The sequence below is a fragment of the Prenolepis imparis genome, unplaced genomic scaffold, assembly GCF_030444845.1.
Source record: "Prenolepis imparis isolate NDT839.2.m4 unplaced genomic scaffold, iyPreImpa1.0 SCAF_95, whole genome shotgun sequence".
NCBI classification, from domain to species: Eukaryota; Metazoa; Arthropoda; class Insecta; order Hymenoptera; family Formicidae; genus Prenolepis; species Prenolepis imparis.
Window position 1 is genome coordinate 108,591 of NW_028141253.1, and position 18,975 is coordinate 127,565.

The following is an 18,975-nucleotide window of genomic DNA, read 5'->3' on the forward strand; positions in this document are numbered from 1 at the left end:
AAGTCACGCCCTCCTTGTCGCCCGCGCGTCCCACGAATCTTACGCGCGGGCCAACCGGCTACAGCTAGCACCGGCAGGTTCGCGCAAGTCAATATTCGCATTCGCATTCGCATTCGCGAATGTCGGCAACAAATATTCGCATTCGCATTCGCATTCGCGAATATCCAAAATCGCACATTCGTTACATCACTAATACACACACAAAGTCTGTCCTTTTTAGGGCCACTTAATGTACAAATTTGACTGAACAACCTCCCCGCGGTGTACATTAGATAATGCGAATGCCGATGATATGTCAACTTTGAAGCTTTGTATCTTGGGAACGGCTTGCGTAAGAGACATCAATAGGTAGTGTTTTGAAAACGTCTCGACGAGGCTACAAGAATATGCAATAAAAAATAGGGGGTTTCATTTAAAAAAACATCGATGACCTTGACCTGATCTTCAATAGGTCACTCATGGTCAAATCCATATTTTCATCGTCTGTCCCCCTTCAAGTCCTACAACTTTTGTCTGAAACATTTTTCCGTATCTTCCATATTTTTCGAGATGTTTGCCTGGGAAGATTAAAATGGGACACCCTGTATATATGTATATACATATATATGTATATGTATATATACAGTGTGGGGAAAAAGTATAGAAACCCTGAAAAATCTCGAAAAATATAAGTTTACAGATAAATGTTTCTTATAAAAGTTGTAGGGCTTAAAAAAATCGATTTACTGATCTTACAAGTTTGACCTTGGATGGCGTTGTCAAGGTCAGGGCAAGGTCATCTTGAATTTTTTAAATGGAACCCCCCATTTTTTATTACATACTCTTGTAGCTTATCTCGAGAGCTTTCCAAAACACATGAGTTATTTTTTATTAAGTACTTTTCGAGTTATGAGACTTGAAGTTTACAGTATTTTGACATAAAATATAAAATATCTTGTGAAACATTCACTTTTTGGTAATCTTACTGTAATACTTTTATGCACAGAATAATAAGACCAATCAATTGGTGTAAAAGAAACATAGTTGTTTTAAAATAAATATGTTGCAAATTGCATACATTTTTTACAACAACTATGTGTTTTCTTTTATCTATAAGAGCTCTACGCGGATGTTGGTGCGTTATAGCGAAAATTTATTTTTTCTTAATATAATAATATAATAAAATATCTCGTAAACTATTCACTTTTTGACAATCATACCCTTATAACTTTTTATGCTAGAATATTGCGAAGAATCAGTTTATATAAAAAAAATAATGTGGTTTTATTTAAAAAATTCAAGATGATCTTGCCCTGATCTTAGCAACACCATCCAGAGTCAAAGTTATAAGATTAGTAAAAGATCTTTTCAAATCCTACAATTTTGATAATGAATGTCTTCCCCTATCTTTAACCGTTTTCGAGAAAAACATGGTAAACTTTTTATCAGACTTACCCTGTGTATATATGGAAGAATATGCTAAATCGTACCGTTCGTTCCATCATATCTCTACTGTATTTCTTAAGCAGAGTTAAAATTTTAAAGTGTTAACGCTGTTGTATCACAGCTAACTTCACTCGAATGCCGCAATGTTTGTTTTTCTTCTCAAGTGATCCGTTGATGGGTGACGTTAATAGATTTATTTTGTGTACTTTTCATGTAATATTTGGCACTCCGTACCTAAGCTATCACATTGAGAAAAATAAGCAATTAAGCTTAAAATCCATATTATTATATATTTCTTTAATATTAAAGTGTATGTAATTAAAAAAAATTGTATATATATTTTAAAAAGTATATTGTTCAAAATTTATTAATAATATGATGTTGTTTAATATAATTTTTTTAAATTTTCTATTTGAATTTTAGGTGTTTTTCTGCGAGAAAAAATTATAACAGAGGAACGGGAGAAAATTTTTGACTATTTAGATTTTACAGAACAAATAAGAACAAGTTTATGGTGTATCAAAAATTTAAAGTATTTTGCATCCAGTATGTCGAATAATAACTTTCGGATAAGTAACAAAAATCATTTGGAACGTTTTCTGCGTTTTATAGCTGAAAAGTCAATGACGTACTACTATGTATCGGATGAATTGAATAGAATTGTATCTGCACGATTATAATAGTAGAATTCAATAATCTATATTGCTATTAACATTATAATTTAGTGTAATCGTACACTTAATACATAAATTATTTCAGGCAATACAATTCCAATTTGACAAGTAGATATTACTTTGACCTAATTTCCCATTTTTTAAAACAATATCGGTTTATATACAAGCTAAACAAATTTTTAAATATGCCAAAAGAAAAGCAACTTTTAGAACAGTTACTTACTATAGTGGCACAATATTTTCAACCGCATATATCCTATTCGATTATTAGTATGTGGTTAAATGATATTGCTCAAAAAATACGATGTCGCCTTAGAGATAAAAATCCGAAGCATTCAATATTCTCGACGTCCTTTGAGTAATTTTCTTTTTGGAGAGACTACAATATCTATGACAATTTCTGGAATCCAACAGAAGTGGAGCAAATTATGTTTATACTTGAAGAATTCATATTCTCTGATTTAGATTTCTATCAATTTTTGAATACATTAAATTTAGAAAACAAATATATAAATTACGTAAGTTATTTCGAATTATGTCAAGTATTATAATTTATAATTATAGATTATTATTATGCGCTGGCGAGAGCATAACTATGTGTTTTATATCATTTAAATATTGAATATAATTTTTCTAATTTAATACATGTTATAGATTTCAGAATTAGTTCGAAGGAATCTCTCCTAACTATTACATTTCACATTATTGCCAGAAGACTTGGCATACACAGCACTCTTATAAATTGTTTTTGTTATTATTGTGTTTGTATCTTATGGAATCCGAATTAGTAAATATAATTTTAGATTACGGGCTCTTTCTTGTTTTTATCTTAATGTATTCAGACTTTCTCATGTACATAGGTATATAAAAATTCACATATGTATATATATATATATATATATATATATATATATAATATAATATAAAAAGAAACTATTTTAATTATAATTAACTTTTATTATATTGTATTATTCACACACGCACAGATTAGATCTGATAAAAGAAAACAACATATATATATATATATATATATATATATATATATATAGTAAATACACATACACAGAATAACAATCATAGTTTCCTTTTTCCAGACAAAAATTAAATCTTAACATTTTTAAATAGAACAATATAATTTTTTGTACAGAAATCAGTATTTTTTTGTTTGTTCTGTATATAAACACACATTCATATGTAAACTTACAATCAGTAAAAATTAATAGTTTTTGATATTTCTTATAATTTATTTTGACATGTTGACATACTTCATAATTTATTTTTACATTTATTAATTTATATTATCATGTTTATATACTTTACAAATGTTTATCTACAAAGTGTTTATTTTAATAAATCTTAAATATCAAATAATAAATAATAAACATATAATATCAAGGCTCTGACTATTCAAAATTAATAGATAAACGGGCTAATAAGAGCCGAGCGCGGATAGAAAAAAGAAACGAACTTAGAGTTACAAAGTTAATTTATTCAAACGTTTCGGTCCCTGATTCGGGCCATCCTCAGTAAACTGTACAAACATAAAATAAAAATAAAAGGTAAAAAATACAAAATTGAAAAAATGGCAAAAATTATTTAACAAAAACCGGTGAGGCGATGGTAAACAGAAATTTAGTATAATTATAATAAAAAGGAGGACCAACATGAGATAAAGAATAATTAAAATTAAAGATAGAAACAATACGTACATAAAAGAAAGAAAGAATGATTCATAAGAATCGTGCGGCAAAAAACGGCGAAGAGCCCCCCAGCCAATGTATAATCGCAACAGCGTCACCTCTCATCGTTACCAAACGGAAAGAGAACGTTTGTGAGTGCATATTATTGCAAACCTGTGTTGATTAAAGAAAAGTTGATCGAGCTAACAAAGAAACACGAAAGAAAGAGGCAACTTACCGATGCTAGAAAACACAGAGGCCTACGAGAACGTAACATATAATCGCACTTGTTGAACGATACATCGCGACTGGTCTTTAAATGGAAAGATGAGATCGAGACAATAATATAAACACAGAAATGAGGTCAACCGAAAACAGATGATAAATGAGCGCACGCTTGGCTTTAGATATTATACATATTTTCTATCATCGGGAAATATATATGCTCTAAACACTCCGTGTCATTTTGTAAATTGATGCTATTTTTTTGTAATTTAATGTGAATCATTTCGGACACGAGTCTTTTCCCTAGAATCGGCTCCTCATCCAGGATCTCCACGCTATTCCAATCAAACTCATGGTTTAGAAGTCTATGGTCTGTTATGACCGAGCGCTGCGTCGTGTTTCTATTGATGTGGTTGCGGTGTTCGCTTATTCTCGTTTTTAGGAAACGGCGCGTTTGACCGACATAAGAAGCGTCACAATTATTGCAGGAGATCTTGTATACAACGTTCGTGTGAAGGTCTTTCGGCAAGCTATCTTTATGCACTTTAATAAACTTGTTAAGCTTGTTGATACCGGTATATGATATTTTTGTATCCAAATCTCGAATTGCACGACTAAATTGCTCGGAAATGCCAGGGACATACGGAATGTTAAAGAAAGTGGTTGGAAGCTGTTCTTTTTTGCTTGTGTCATTCTTACTTAGAGAAGAATTATTTTTCTCCTTAAATTTCGCGAACAGAAATTTCAATCTTTCGTTAATTGTATCAAAGATATACTGCAATGGATACCCGTTATCGAGCAAAATATTTATAACGAGTTCGAAATTCTTTCTATGGAACCTGGGATGTGACAGGAGGAAAACTCTATCTGTGAGACAAAAAATTGTGCCTCTTTTTTGGCAAAGAGCGTGTCGTGATTCGAAACTTAGATATCTCCCGGAGAACGTCGGTTTATGGAACCAATCGAATTCCAACTTTCCATCGTTAACAACAGTGATGTCCAGGTAGTTAAGTCGATTATCAACGCCCTCCTCCATTGTGAACTGGAGTCTCGGATGGAAAGAATTGAAGGTCTTTAATATGTCTTTGAGCATGGAGGAGGGGGCCGCCAACGCGACATCATCGACATATCGAACATAGAAAGGAAGTGCAACCGACAAGTTTGCAAGCGCTTTGCTTTCTAGGTCCTGTAACGTTAGATCAGCAATAATCGGTGACAGCGGTGAGCCCATGGGGGTGCCAAATGTTTGTCTATAGTATACGTATTTAGTCGTGCAATTCGAGATTTGGATACAAAAATATCATATACCGGTATCAACAAGCTTAACAAGTTTATTAAAGTGCATAAAGATAGCTTGCCGAAAGACCTTCACACGAACGTTGTATACAAGATCTCCTGCAATAATTGTGACGCTTCTTATGTCGGTCAAACGCGCCGTTTCCTAAAAACGAGAATAAGCGAACACCGCAACTACATCAATAGAAACACGACGCAGCGCTCGGTCATAACAGACCATAGACTTCTAAACCATGAGTTTGATTGGAACAGCGTGGAGATCCTGGATGAGGAGCCGATTCTAGGGAAAAGACTCGTGTCCGAAATGATTCACATTAAATTACAAAAAAATAGCATCAATTTACAAAATGACACGGAGTGTTTAGAGCATATATATTTCCCGATGATAGAAAATATGTATAATATCTAAAGCCAAGCGTGCGCTCATTTATCATCTGTTTTCGGTTGACCTCATTTCTGTGTTTATATTATTGTCTCGATCTCATCTTTCCATTTAAAGACCAGTCGCGATGTATCGTTCAACAAGTGCGATTATATGTTACGTTCTCGTAGGCCTCTGTGTTTTCTAGCATCGATAAGTTGCCTCTTTCTTTCGTGTTTCTTTGTTAGCTCGATCAACTTTTCTTTAATCAACACAGGTTTGCAATAATATGCATTCACAAACGTTCTCTTTCCGTTTGGTAACGATGAGAGGTGACGCTGTTGCGATTATACATTGGCTGGGGGGCTCTTCGCCGTTTTTTGCCGCACGATTCTTATGAATCATTCTTTCTTTCTTTTATGTACGTATTGTTTCTATCTTTAATTTTAATTATTCTTTATCTCATGTTGGTCCTCCTTTTTATTATAATTATACTAAATTTCTGTTTACCATCGCCTCACCGGTTTTTGTTAAATAATTTTTGCCATTTTTTCAATTTTGTATTTTTTACCTTTTATTTTTATTTTATGTTTGTACAGTTTACTGAGGATGGCCCGAATCAGGGACAGAAACGTTTGAATAAATTAACTTTGTAACTCTAAGTTCGTTTCTTTTTTTGTCGCGCTTCTATCCGCGCTCGGCTCTTATTAGCCCGTTTATCTATTAATTTCAAATAATAAATTATATTTATTTGTATAAAAAATATTATAAGGAATTGAACGTACATATGCGTATGAATTAAAGAAAATGTACAATATCACATTTCTAAGGCAATATTAGGTTTGTATAAGAATGTGATCAGTGATTACTAATCGATTGTATTAATTTTTTTCAAAAAGATTTAGCACATTTTTTAATAAATAATTTTATTTTATAAATTACATTTTATTGATAAATATTATTAATTTATTGATAACTCTGATAACACATACAAAATAACAAATTAACTTTATATGCTAAATTATAAATGTAATCTATTTAAAAAGAATTAAAATTAAAGAAAAACGTTAGGTAATTGTTTACTTTTTATATAAAAAATTCTTTATTCTTAATTTTTTATTAACTTTGCTAAATTTTAAAAGCGAAATTAGTTCCTCAATTGACAGATTTACAAACAATATTTTTAAACAGTTTATTGCAAATGTTAGAGTAATCGTGGATCGATTACAATTAACACTTATTATACCTATATGTATGATGTATGTATGTACATAAATGTATATTTTTTATATTTTATATATTATTTTTTAATTTTTCATTATATTTCAGTAATACAAATTCCAAATATACAGTATGTTTACATATGAACAAAGAACATCTTCTTCTTTATCCGTCAAACATTGTCAAAAAACCATATAGCGGTTCCAATACACATGCGATGACGGATATATACATATATAAATTAGAAGATAACAAGCATATATTACAGGTCTTGTAAATAATACGTCAAGTTAATAAGTCAATATATTCTATAAGCAATGAGTTAAACTAATAAAGTTAAACTAATAAAGTTAAACTAATAAACCTTCTTGTCTGTAACTAAAATTTTGTTCTCAAAACTTTTTTTTTTTAGATAAAATCAACACATTGCATGGTCACTTTTTTCCAAACAGAACTGGAAAATCATAATATACATGGCAAGTGGAATGTCAATTTCATTGCTAATCTTCTAAACCAATGTTTAACGAAAGGAGTTAAGTATATGGATATTACAACTGAATACAGAAATATTACAAGGAGAATACAGGTAATTTATTACACATTACCGTAAAATGTATTTTAATATTATATAATAATATGAAAAGAAACTATTTTAATTATAATTAACTTCTATTATATTTTATTTTCCACACACGCACAGATTAGATCTGACAAAAGAAAACAATCAAAAAGAAGGAAAAGAAAAATTAAGTTTGCAGTTGGAATGATTGTAACATGCATATATTATTTTGCTCGAGAAAGACATCAACAAGATGGCGTAATAATAGGATGGTATTTTAAATGTGAATCTCTGCAGATATTCATTCAACAGAAATTTTAGGTTTTCATATTTGCATGAATATTTTTACAATTGTAACGATTGTAATATGGACGAATATTATTACACTTGTCACAGTTGTAAAGGCCATCGAGATAATTCAATTCAACCGCATTACATAATTCTTGCTGAGAATAATAGATTATGTTATGTGCGACAAGGTGAATATTTGTGGCATTTTTATAAATCACATATGTTTTATATGACTTTTTTCTTCAAAATGTAAGCTATATTCTTTTTTAGCTTGTATAAGGAAATGTTCACCAAAACCGATCAGTATTATAGAAATAGGACAATACTTTTCTAGATTCAGAGGTACTTATTATGTACCAAATGAGAATCTAGCAAACCAATATCCAGATGATACCGCTGTACTTCTGAAGAAGTTCTCCAATCAATAGTATTTATATTTTATTATAAAATGTATTTTTCGAAGTATAAATATAATAAAGTTATAATAATTATATATAAATATCAAATTTATTATATGATTAAAATTAATTATTAATTATTATATTATGTAATTATTATATTTATTAATTTTTAAACTTTTTTATGAAGATTTTACAGTGTTTTCTAGAAATCACAAAGTTAAAAATGCAATATTAACATCGCAATAAAAATTTAATTTATAAATATAGAATAATAAATCTTATAAAATATTAATATGCAATTAAAAATAAATTATTATAATGCAAGATTTTGAAAAGATTATGTTAATTAGATACATTTATTAAAACGTTATTGTTAATTAAATAATTAAAATTTACTTAAATAATTTTAAAATAAATTTTGAAATTCTATAAAAGGAAAAAGTTTGAAAAATTTTTTCTTATAAATAAAAATTATCATATTGACATACATACATTCGCTGATTCAATTTTCACCTTAAAACTAAGGATAGATTAGAATGTAATATAATGAAACTAATTAACAGACTAATCAAAATTTGCACTTTAAAAAACTTTACTTTTAAAGCTGAAAGTCTTAAAATAAAATGTGAAAAATTTCGCGTTTTTGGGTAAAAATTTTCGAGTTCTCGGGATTGATCGCACCAATCATTTTCAAATTGGTCGCAATCGAAAGCTTATATTCACATTATATAAGTAAAGTGCCGTTAGTTTTTCGATTAAGACTTTAGTTCTAAAAATATTTTGACAGAAAAATCATTTAACAGAAAAATTCCGGATAAGATACTTGGTAGCGGCGCGATACCTCTGACGTTAGTCTCATTTTATATACTTGGCGACACGCCGCTATACCGCGTCGCTTGATAAATATTTTTATAATAGATCTTCGATTAATACAATATATTACTAAAAAAGTTTAATAAAAAAAAGTTTAATCATGATAAAGTGGAAAGAGTTGTTAGAGACGACAAAGAGTGTGAGAAAGGGGGGTGGGGGAGGTGACGAAGGAAGTGAAGTCTATTGATCGATTATTGTGTCTATTGTTGCGTTATATGCAACTATTTAACCTTTATTCAGTTATGCAAATGCTGATATTTAGAGATTTAGATTGAAAAAATAAAGTCATAATACAGATTTTATTTATAAATTAAAAATGAGCGTAGTAAAATTATCATTTATGAAACACACAAAAATAAATGTTTTAAAAAATAAAAACAAAAAACCGGCTATTGAGAGCTGGCGCGGGTAAAAGCACGAACAATAAACATTCGTCTTAAAATACAAGAAACTTTATTAATTCCAAAACCATACGTGTTTCAGTTAACCTCACTACATGAAAGAAATAATATATAACGATAAACATGTATAAACCAGTCTAAATAATATAATAAATGAGCAATTTCCTTTTATTTGGACATTTGTTTGTCCGATTTTTTAACTATCAATTCAATATCTGAATTCCCTGTTGGGATCGTATCAGAAAAATTGGACTGACCGAATTTCATTAATCGCATATTGTTCTGAATAATACGTTTCTTGACTACGTCAACGTGTACGGTTTTCAAGTCATAAGCCAAACCTAGATAGGCAAAAAGGTCGATAAAAAATGTACAAAAATTCAGAGTGTAAGGTCCCAGCTCCGCGGCTTTGTAATCCCAAGGGAAAGTATGATGATAATTGTGCCAGCCCTCGCCCAAGGTCACGAAAGAAATTCCAGGATTCTGGACGGGCGATATTGAACTATATAATAAACATGTAAATATTTATAAACAGGAGTACACACAATATCTACAAGACCATAGATGATCATAAACAATTGACGTAAATTTTATTCGCGGTTTTTTTTTTTAACAAAATAAATGCGTACCCATCGTATGGTTTCGTTCCCCAAATATGAGCAACGGAATTCACCGAAAAGGTCATGTTAAGATTTAAGCAGAGCGAAAAGCTGATGAGATGCCATGCGTTCGACAGAGTTTCATTCCACACCCAATAAGGAATCAATGTTGGCAAAATAAAGCAGAGGGGTACCAAAAATGCGTAATACCTGAATAAAGAGAATAAAGAGAAATCGATTAATAAAACATTAACAGATAACAATAGCTCTTATTTTCGCAAAAAGTTTCGATCGACATACTTCTTCTGAAAGACGACGAAGCAATCTTGTTCGAGATCCTTGCAATTGATTGTAGCACCCTTTTTAAGGACATCCGGATGTTTGGCAATCAATAGCCAGCCAATGTGTGAGAAGAAGAATCCTCTGCGCGCATTGTACGGATCTGCATCGGTGTCCGTAAATTTATGATGCACTCTGTGATCTCTGGCCCACGCATAAATAGGACCCTGAAACATAAAAGTGTAGAAAAAAATGAATATAACCGTGATAAGAGAAGAAAAGGACAAAAAGAAAAATTAGAATCGTACTTACTTGGAAAGCAGCGGTCTGGAAGATTGTCAGAATTAATTTCATCGGCCATTTTGCTTTATAAGTTCGATGGGTCCATAGCCTATGACCGCCAGCTACGGTGCCTACCATCGCGGCGACATAAAAGGCGAAGGCTGAAATTATAAAGAACGATAACAACATAAGCCGATAAGTTAATGTAATTTTAATGATTCAAAAAATTATATATTATAAATAATTTTAATAGTAATTTTTTCGCTACATAATTCTCTTGAATATATTATATAGGGTGTTTCAGGAGGAATGGTCAGTATTCTAGCACCCAGTGAGAAATGGTGCTTGAATCGACGTCGATTCGATCAATCATTTCTAGCTGGGGACATGATTGAACATATTATTTTAAGCAAAAAAGTTTGTATAAATATGTGTTCTATTCTGGATGGTTATAAAAATGCAACTTAATTTTAAGAATGAATACATTTCTTAACTTATTGTAAGTATAACCAAATGCTATGAAACAATTATATTAAATTTAGGTCACGTTTGATAAGTTCTGTGTTAGTTTAAACTTTTTAGTTTCTGATGTAATTAAAATTTATTCATGCTAAAATTATTAATTAACTGAAATTATTGTTTATTTATTAATATCAATTATTCAAATATATCATAAGCTTAAAATTTCATGTAATTGTTTCATTGAATTTGGTTCTAATAAGTTAATGAATGTATTCGTTCTTAAAACTAAATACATTGTATTTTTATAACCGTACAGAATAGGGCCACATGTATATTATATAATCTTGTTATATAAACTTTTTTGCTTAAAATAATGTATACAATTATGTCCTAGAATGTTGACCATTCGTCCTGAAACACCCTGTATATTATATTAAAGTTACATCAGGACATCAGGACTTTTGGTAATAAAGTCAATAAAAATAAATGTATATAACTCAAATCAGATAAAAAATATATATAAATAATAATAATTAGATAAAAAAAAAATATATATATATATTTAAATAATAATAATAATAATAATAGAGATAAGAAATATCTACACCAAATAATTGTCCAAAGTTTAGCGTAGAAGAAAGCCAAATATAATCCGTAGATGCCGGCCAGATGAATGTACATTAATGTAATTATTTTTATCCAAACAGGTGTCCATTTGTAATTGATTTGTTGTTTTTGTGAATCTTTCATTGATACCTTCATTGATACCAGGTTATTAGAACCTTCAGCACAGATTTCATAATAGATACGTCAAATAAGTTCGAATATCACGCTAAAAATATCTAACACATATTTTTGCTAATAAGTGTAATCTTTCTTTATCATGACAAACCGCATAGTAATTTTCTAAAACAATTATGATGAAACCGTAATTATTTATTATTATTATTTTCCTACTTATCGCTATTATAAATTCGCATATATATAATATATAGGGTGTGTTATTTCATGACTCGAGGTTCATACATTAAGAGCGTGTTATTGAAGTTATTTAGAGTTGAAATTGTCTAATAAACATATATTACGTTCTGCGTAAAGGTAATTTAACAGTTCGCTCCACCATACCAGGAGAATTTTTTATCAAGTATATAAAAACTTATTTGCATACAAAGTTCAGATAATAATTCGAACTATAAAATAAATTATAACCCAGGTAGAACATAAAACTCATAATGACGTCATTATGACGTCACTAAAATGTCATTTTGAAAAAATCATAATGATCTCATTTAATACATTTTTAGCAACGTTTTGATGACTTATTTTTGATTTCATATCCCGTGTGGAAATTTTATATAGGCTATAACCGGGCCCTATAAAGGTTTCCTAACTTTATTTGAGGCGCGAGTTAGGACGCCCATCTTGGCCCAATCTCGAGATGTCACGCTCTTTTATCTAGGGCCCTTATTGCTTTCCAAACTTGGGCCAATATGGGCGTACAAATTTTGGCTTGGGCCAAAAAAGATATATTCATATATCCATTTCGAAATTTTTTAACTTGTTTTTAACTACATGCAACTTATATAATGATTCTATCTGAAAATTAGGCGTTTTATAATGGATTAAATGTTTTCTCGTATTTGAAAAACACACTTACCTTGGTGGGACTCCGAACTCGGGACCTCTGGATCGTGAGCCAACTGCCTTACGTGGTAGACTACTTTTTAATTTAATATAAGTGTTATATCTGCATATGTCATAACCAGCACAAATATAATTTTTCAAAAATTATCTTAAGAAACAAATTCAGTTTAAAAAAAGTAATAAAATTTCGAAATGGATATACAAATATTTTTTTTTAAATGTCAAGTCAATGTCGGAAACCAGTGTCGGCTCGACACTGGCACGTAGCATTGGATCGATCACATGTATTATATAAGTTAATTATTTAATATCACAAAAAGTAAACAGTTTGAATAAACTTTAGATAATTGAGTCATTTCTTTATGTGTATTTTAAAAAATGTATTGATTGCATCGTTTACATCAAAAGTAGAGTAAAAGAACTTTTCATTTTTTCTTCCACTTCTTACGAACACATGTACTTTTTTATACAAAATATTAATACATATCCCAGGTAGAACATAAAACTCATAATGACATCATGATGACGTCATTTAAAAGTGATTTTGGAAAAAATTCTCTCTCTCTCTCTCTCCCCCTCTCTCTCCCTCTCTCTCTCCCTCCCTCCCTCTCTCTCTCTCTCTCTCCCTCTCTCTCTCTCCCGATTCAGCGACTTTCGGATCTATATTTTTCTCTCGCATCTAATTCTTTAGGGGGGCTAGAGGGGATGTATAAAAAATCTCAAGTATGAGATTTTTACAAGACTTGGCAGTATACCAAGTAGTAAATTTCGTGCCCTGTGCACAATTAATTTAATTCCAGCGAAAAATTAAATTTTCGTTGGAATACGCATCAACATCCGCGTTCGGCTCTTAAGGCTTATCACTTATATTTGTATTTTAATACGGAAGAGCCTTAATAGTAATTCTTATTGCAAATTAAAAGTTTTAGTTTTTATTTATAAGATGTTTACAATCGTGATTATTGTAGATAAGGAAAGATTCCCGATGTCGTCGAAGCGAGAGCGAAAACGAATAAAGAACAAGCGAGATGATGTATCATCAAAGAGTTCCGAAGTCTCTCTCGCGAGGTTCCCTTTAAATATAATCTTTCATATCATATGTCATGTTACTATAGAAAATACAATTTTTGTATTTCGCATTTTATCGAGTTGAAAATTATTTTAATGAATTAATGAGGTTTTTGCGATTAAAATAACACCAAACATGACATAAATCGATAATTTTTAATTAAATAAGTGATTAAAATTTTGATTACATATATAAAATTAAAAATTACCGATTTTTGGCGTGTTTGGTGTCATTTTAATCGCAAAAATCTCAATAATCCATTAAAATTATTTTCAACTCGATAAAATGTGAAATACAAAAATTTTATTTTCCATAGTAACATGACATATGATATGAAAGATTATATTTAAAGGGAACCTCGCGAGAGAGATTACGGAACTCTTTGATGATACGTCATCTCGCTTGTTCTTTATTCGTTCTCGCTCTCGCTTCGACATCGGGAATCTTTCCTTATCTACAATAATCACGATTGAAAACATCTTATACATAAAAACTAAAACTTTTAATTTGAATTTTATCGGTTTGAAAATAATTTTAATGGATTAATAAAATTTTAGCGATTAAAATGACACCAAACACGACATAAATCGGATAATTTTTCATTAGTTAGTAATTAAAATTTTAATTACATTTTTAATAAAATTCATCCAATTTATGTCATGTTTGGTGTTATTCTAATTAGAAAAATCTCATCAATTCATTAAAATTATTTTCGAACCAATAAAATGTAAAATAAAAGTTATAGTTTTTATTTCATAAGATGTTTATCTTCTCGACGTGCTAGAACAGCTCAGAAAGATAAACTGATTCGAAAATCGCGTCTTCCTGCGAAAGCAAGAGCGAGACCGTCAACGAAGAGCGAGCGCGAGAAGACCTATCATATATCAAAGAGTTCCGAAGTCGCTTACAATCGACCCAAATAGCACCGTACATCTTATGGACATTCGTTTTACGTCCATTTTACTACCATACGTCCGTGGACATAATAAGGTCGTCCAATGTACATCCATACAAAGATATATATTGGCTGTATAAACGGACGTCCATTGGATATCCATTGGGCGTCCCTTTTATATAATTATATACAATTTATGAATATATACTGTACATCCATTGGACGTTTGTACATGGACTTATTTTGGACTTATCATTATTCATTTTTTTTGTCATCAAAAAAGAGTTTTATGTAAAGCATAGCATTACTTGTTATTTTTCCGTCACGTAAGATCGTGTATAGCAATTAAAATTTTTTTATGGCGCCATACATGCGTAGTACCACACACTTGGGCCATGGTATTACGCATATATCACGCGATAAAAAAAAAAAGACTGCTATGTACGAGTCACGCGGATTGGTCAAGCGCGATCACGTGATCTGATTTGGCGGGTTCGTGCAGCGATAAGCAGCGCGCACGAGCCTACTCGTGTACCGGCGACTCTCCTTGGAAGTCTCAAGACACGTGTGTTCTCTCGTTCGAGTGATCTCAATATTTATATAAAACAGCCCATTTCTGGGCTACTCAGTCTCAACTGCAAAATACGGATACGGAGAATTGACAATGTAAGTATATATATAGTTTTATATGTATTTAATATATATAAATTTAGCAGATATTATTTTCATAACCTAAAAAGTCATTTCATTTATATAACGATACATTTTTTTTATTATTAGGCGAGAATAGAACATATATAAGCGTTATATATTAATTTATTTACTTATCACAATTATTAATTTTTTTAAAAATAAAATATATCAATATATTTTGTTATGAAAATGTGGTCGATATTGAGAATTTGTTCGAAAATAGCTAGAATATAAACTATATGTTCATAAAAGATATAGATATATTATTGCTACAGCTTTAAAATTAATTTATAGTTTTAGATGATATTTTTAATAAATTAACTTTTTAATAAACTAACAAAGTTAACAATATCCCATGCATAATACACATTTTAAGATTTTTACATATTGTATGTACTATAATTCTCTGTTAAGCTGCGGTCAAATAAGCTACGCTACAAATTCTTTAAAACATTCTATCTTTATTTTCCTGGAATAGAGAAGAAAAATAGAATGATGTTTTGAAGCATTTGTATCGTAGTGTACCATATAGCTTTAATCGTAGCCTTAATTATATGTGTTTGACTTAGCGCATTAACTCTAAATCTCCATAGAATATTTAAACTCATTCTTATTTTATATCTTCTTTAGAATAAATGCTCTTAAATCTATAAATTAAAACATTTTTTATTTTATATAGCTCTGGAAGAGGTGAAGGTTACGCAAGATCCACTGGTGAAGGTTACTGATACAGATTATTCTACTTCAAGAGTACACTGATACGTTGCCTCTAGGACTCTTGAATTAGCGGATTTGATAATTGGTAAATAACTTTTTAGATTATCTTTTACTTTACGTTCTTATTCATATTCTTCCTTCGTAGATTATCAAATCACTTGTAATAGATTTTTTTCGATTGGTCACTTTTATTTGGTTTTTAATATAATAAATGATTCATTAGAGAGTTAATAGTATATATATATGTATATATTTAATTTAATTATATATAATTACGTATATTTATGTATATTTAATTATATTTAAAAAAACTTTTAAAAAATTTGCATTTTTTCAATCTTAATATTTTTAAAAATATCAGGCTTTTATTTTTATGTAACTTATTTAACAATTTTTATTTAACTTATTTAATAATTAAATTTGAATTAATTACAATTATAAAATAAATATTATACGAAGAATTGATCAAAACATTGGTATAATTATACATAAAATAAAGAATCGAGAAATAAATATAAAATATAAAAATAAAATATAAAATAAAACAAAAATATATAATATGTAATAAATATAAAAAATATATAATAAATAATATAATAAATAGATGTAAAGAAATAAATATAAAATATCTTTAACAAAGTGCATATTATTTTAGATAAATGTACAATCTATTTACAATTTTTTAAATATTTTTATCTTGTTTTTATATTACAGGTTCTGTTCAAAGAAGCATCCCGAATTCTACAAACAAAGAGTGTGAAGAAGCAGTTCAAAAATGGCTAAGAAGAGCCAAAGAACGCAGCAATAATAATAAAAAACGTGGAGAGAATAATATTGATGATATGGAACAAAATAATCTTTAATTATACACACAAGTTACTGTGGGAGAAATGGTGCAGAAACTGCATCAAATGTTAAAAATCAGCTGGATTCTGAAGCTCAGCAATTAAAAAACCTCCATTAGCAGCAACGTACCTGAGAAATTCGTAATTAATCGTAGTAATAAATATGTAGTGCAATATAATAAATACTGCAGTGATAATTATGTACTGTGATAATATATATATATATATATAATTATATATATTATATATACATATAAAATAAAAATGTTTTCTACAAAATTGTTATTAATTATTACCTAATTAATTATAAATTATACATATATATAATGAGCCAAAATATGTCCAGTGAATGTTTGAATTTCGTCCGTAAAAGGTCCAAAATTTGTCCATTAGATTTACTATTTATCCATTTCAGATCCATAATTTATCCATAAAAGGTCCATAAATTCGTCCAGTAGATTCATAATTTATCCCTTTAACATCCATAATTCGTCCATAAAAAGTCCAAAATTTATCCATTAGGTACATAATTGATCCATTAAAGGTCCAAAATTCACCCATTACATTCTTATTTTATCCATTTAAGATCCATTATTTGTCCACAAATGTCCAATAATGGACGTCTTATGGATGTCCTGCCCAGTTGCAAACGGACGTACAGTGGATATCCTTTGTACGTCCGTTGCAGTTAAAATGGATCCAGCATGGACATCCGTTGTATGTACATAGGACGTACTTGTGCTTATTGGGGACTTTCCCCATCTATAGCAATTCATGAATATAAACAGCTTATAAATAAAAACTTAAAACTTTTATTTTACATTATATCAGTGTTACGTCCTGTGGACTCCACGATTCTTTTCTTTCAAAGAATGCAAGGCGATGATTGAAAAATCACAGGCGTGGGAATAAGACTATGATCTGGCAGGCGAAGCAGCTGACCGGAGACGGTTAATCGTAAAAATAAAAATAAGAAAAGGAGAGATACATACCAGATGTAACTCGCGGTGTCTGAAATTCTCGCTTTGACTAGTGACAACTCGCGCTTGAAAAGCAATAAAAATCTTTCTTTTAAAGGAAAATTTTACTTACAACGTAATAAAAACTTTTTAGAAGGAAATCTCCACTTGAAAATCAATAAAAATTTAGAAGAAAACTTCCACTTGAAAACGAATAAAATTTTACCAGACTAACAACGATAACCGAATCCAAACAAATGCCGCCTGACAGATCACCGAGATAATCTCGAGAGGATAATAAAAATATAAACCTCAACAAATTCTCCATTGGTCAAAACCTAGGGCCCTAAACAAAAGCCCTGACCAATCCCGATAAACTTTTAAAGTCAAGAGACGCCTCCGGGACTGAAACGGCGTCATTGAAAAATTTCCTATTCGTCAGAAAATGTTAACAAACTAACGGGAAGGAGGAGCAAGAAGGTTTATATACCCGCGATATCCCTCGAGAGATTAGATTTTTAGTCCGAACTTTCGAGCGCAGTTTGCCGTGTATAAGCTATCCGAGATCGTATCTAGACTCTTCGGACTTTTATACTTTCAATTTCGAAATCCGCTTTCAACTCAAATTTCGACGTTCGTTAGAGCAAGTGAAGAAAAAAAGACATAGTGGAAGTCCGGAAGACCACACAACCAGACTAGAACCCTGCAGCAATTATTAACAACGCACTCTACTAACAGTAAGTCAAGACACACATATATGTATATAACAAGGGAAAAAGATAAAGTACAATTTTCACCCCGTATCAAAATAATTCTTGGATTTAAGATAAAGCCATCTTCTTTATCTCCTTTTGCGCAAGTGCTATCATATCCAACCCTAAACCTTCTTCTCCCTCTCTCTTTCATCCCGAAAAATCACTCAGGATTTCCCGTGATAACGGCGAGATCCGTGATTTCATCCATCTCCAAAAATCACTCAGGATTTTCCGTGATAACAGCGAGATCCGTGATTTCCTTCACCCCGAAAATCACTCAGGATTTCCCGTGATAACGGCGAGATCCGTGATTTCATCCATCCCGAAAAATCACTCAGGATTACAGTACTCTGCGTTGATACCACTGCTT

General features: G+C 30.3%; 3 protein-coding genes and 1 long non-coding RNA gene across 5 annotated transcripts; 2 read left to right on the plus strand and 2 right to left on the minus strand.

Annotated features, from left to right (window-relative positions):
- Window positions 1–4,181: 4,181 nt before the first annotated feature.
- LOC145947524 (uncharacterized) lies at window positions 4,182–5,234 on the minus strand. The gene has a single exon (XM_083057308.1). The coding sequence runs from the start codon at window positions 5,232–5,234 to the stop codon at window positions 4,182–4,184; it is 1,053 nt and encodes a 350-aa protein (XP_082913434.1).
- On the plus strand, window positions 5,233–5,708 carry LOC145947525 (uncharacterized). The gene is made up of 2 exons (XM_083057309.1): window positions 5,233–5,247; window positions 5,325–5,708. Exons 1-2 carry the CDS (start codon window positions 5,233–5,235, stop codon window positions 5,706–5,708), a joined length of 399 nt encoding a protein of 132 aa, XP_082913435.1.
- A 3,727-nt stretch (window positions 5,709–9,435) lies between these two features.
- LOC145947527 (acyl-CoA Delta-9 desaturase-like) lies at window positions 9,436–12,962 on the minus strand. Of its 2 annotated transcripts, none has more exons than XM_083057312.1 (5): window positions 12,686–12,962; window positions 10,597–10,727; window positions 10,306–10,511; window positions 10,036–10,215; window positions 9,436–9,908 (listed from the first exon to the last, which is right to left on the minus strand). In XM_083057312.1, exons 2-5 carry the CDS (start codon window positions 10,702–10,704, stop codon window positions 9,575–9,577), a joined length of 828 nt encoding a protein of 275 aa, XP_082913438.1. In that variant the 5' UTR covers window positions 10,705–10,727; window positions 12,686–12,962; the 3' UTR covers window positions 9,436–9,574. The 2 variants fall into 2 exon arrangements, with proteins under 2 accessions (XP_082913438.1, XP_082913437.1); XM_083057311.1 differs by lacking the exon at window positions 12,686–12,962 and adding an exon at window positions 11,634–11,808.
- Window positions 12,963–15,171: 2,209 nt separating this feature from the next.
- LOC145947519 (uncharacterized) lies at window positions 15,172–16,866 on the plus strand. Its single transcript, XR_014427191.1, has 3 exons — window positions 15,172–15,302; window positions 16,009–16,131; window positions 16,761–16,866. It is a non-coding gene; the product is annotated as an uncharacterized LOC145947519 (long non-coding RNA).
- Window positions 16,867–18,975: the final 2,109 nt, after the last annotated feature.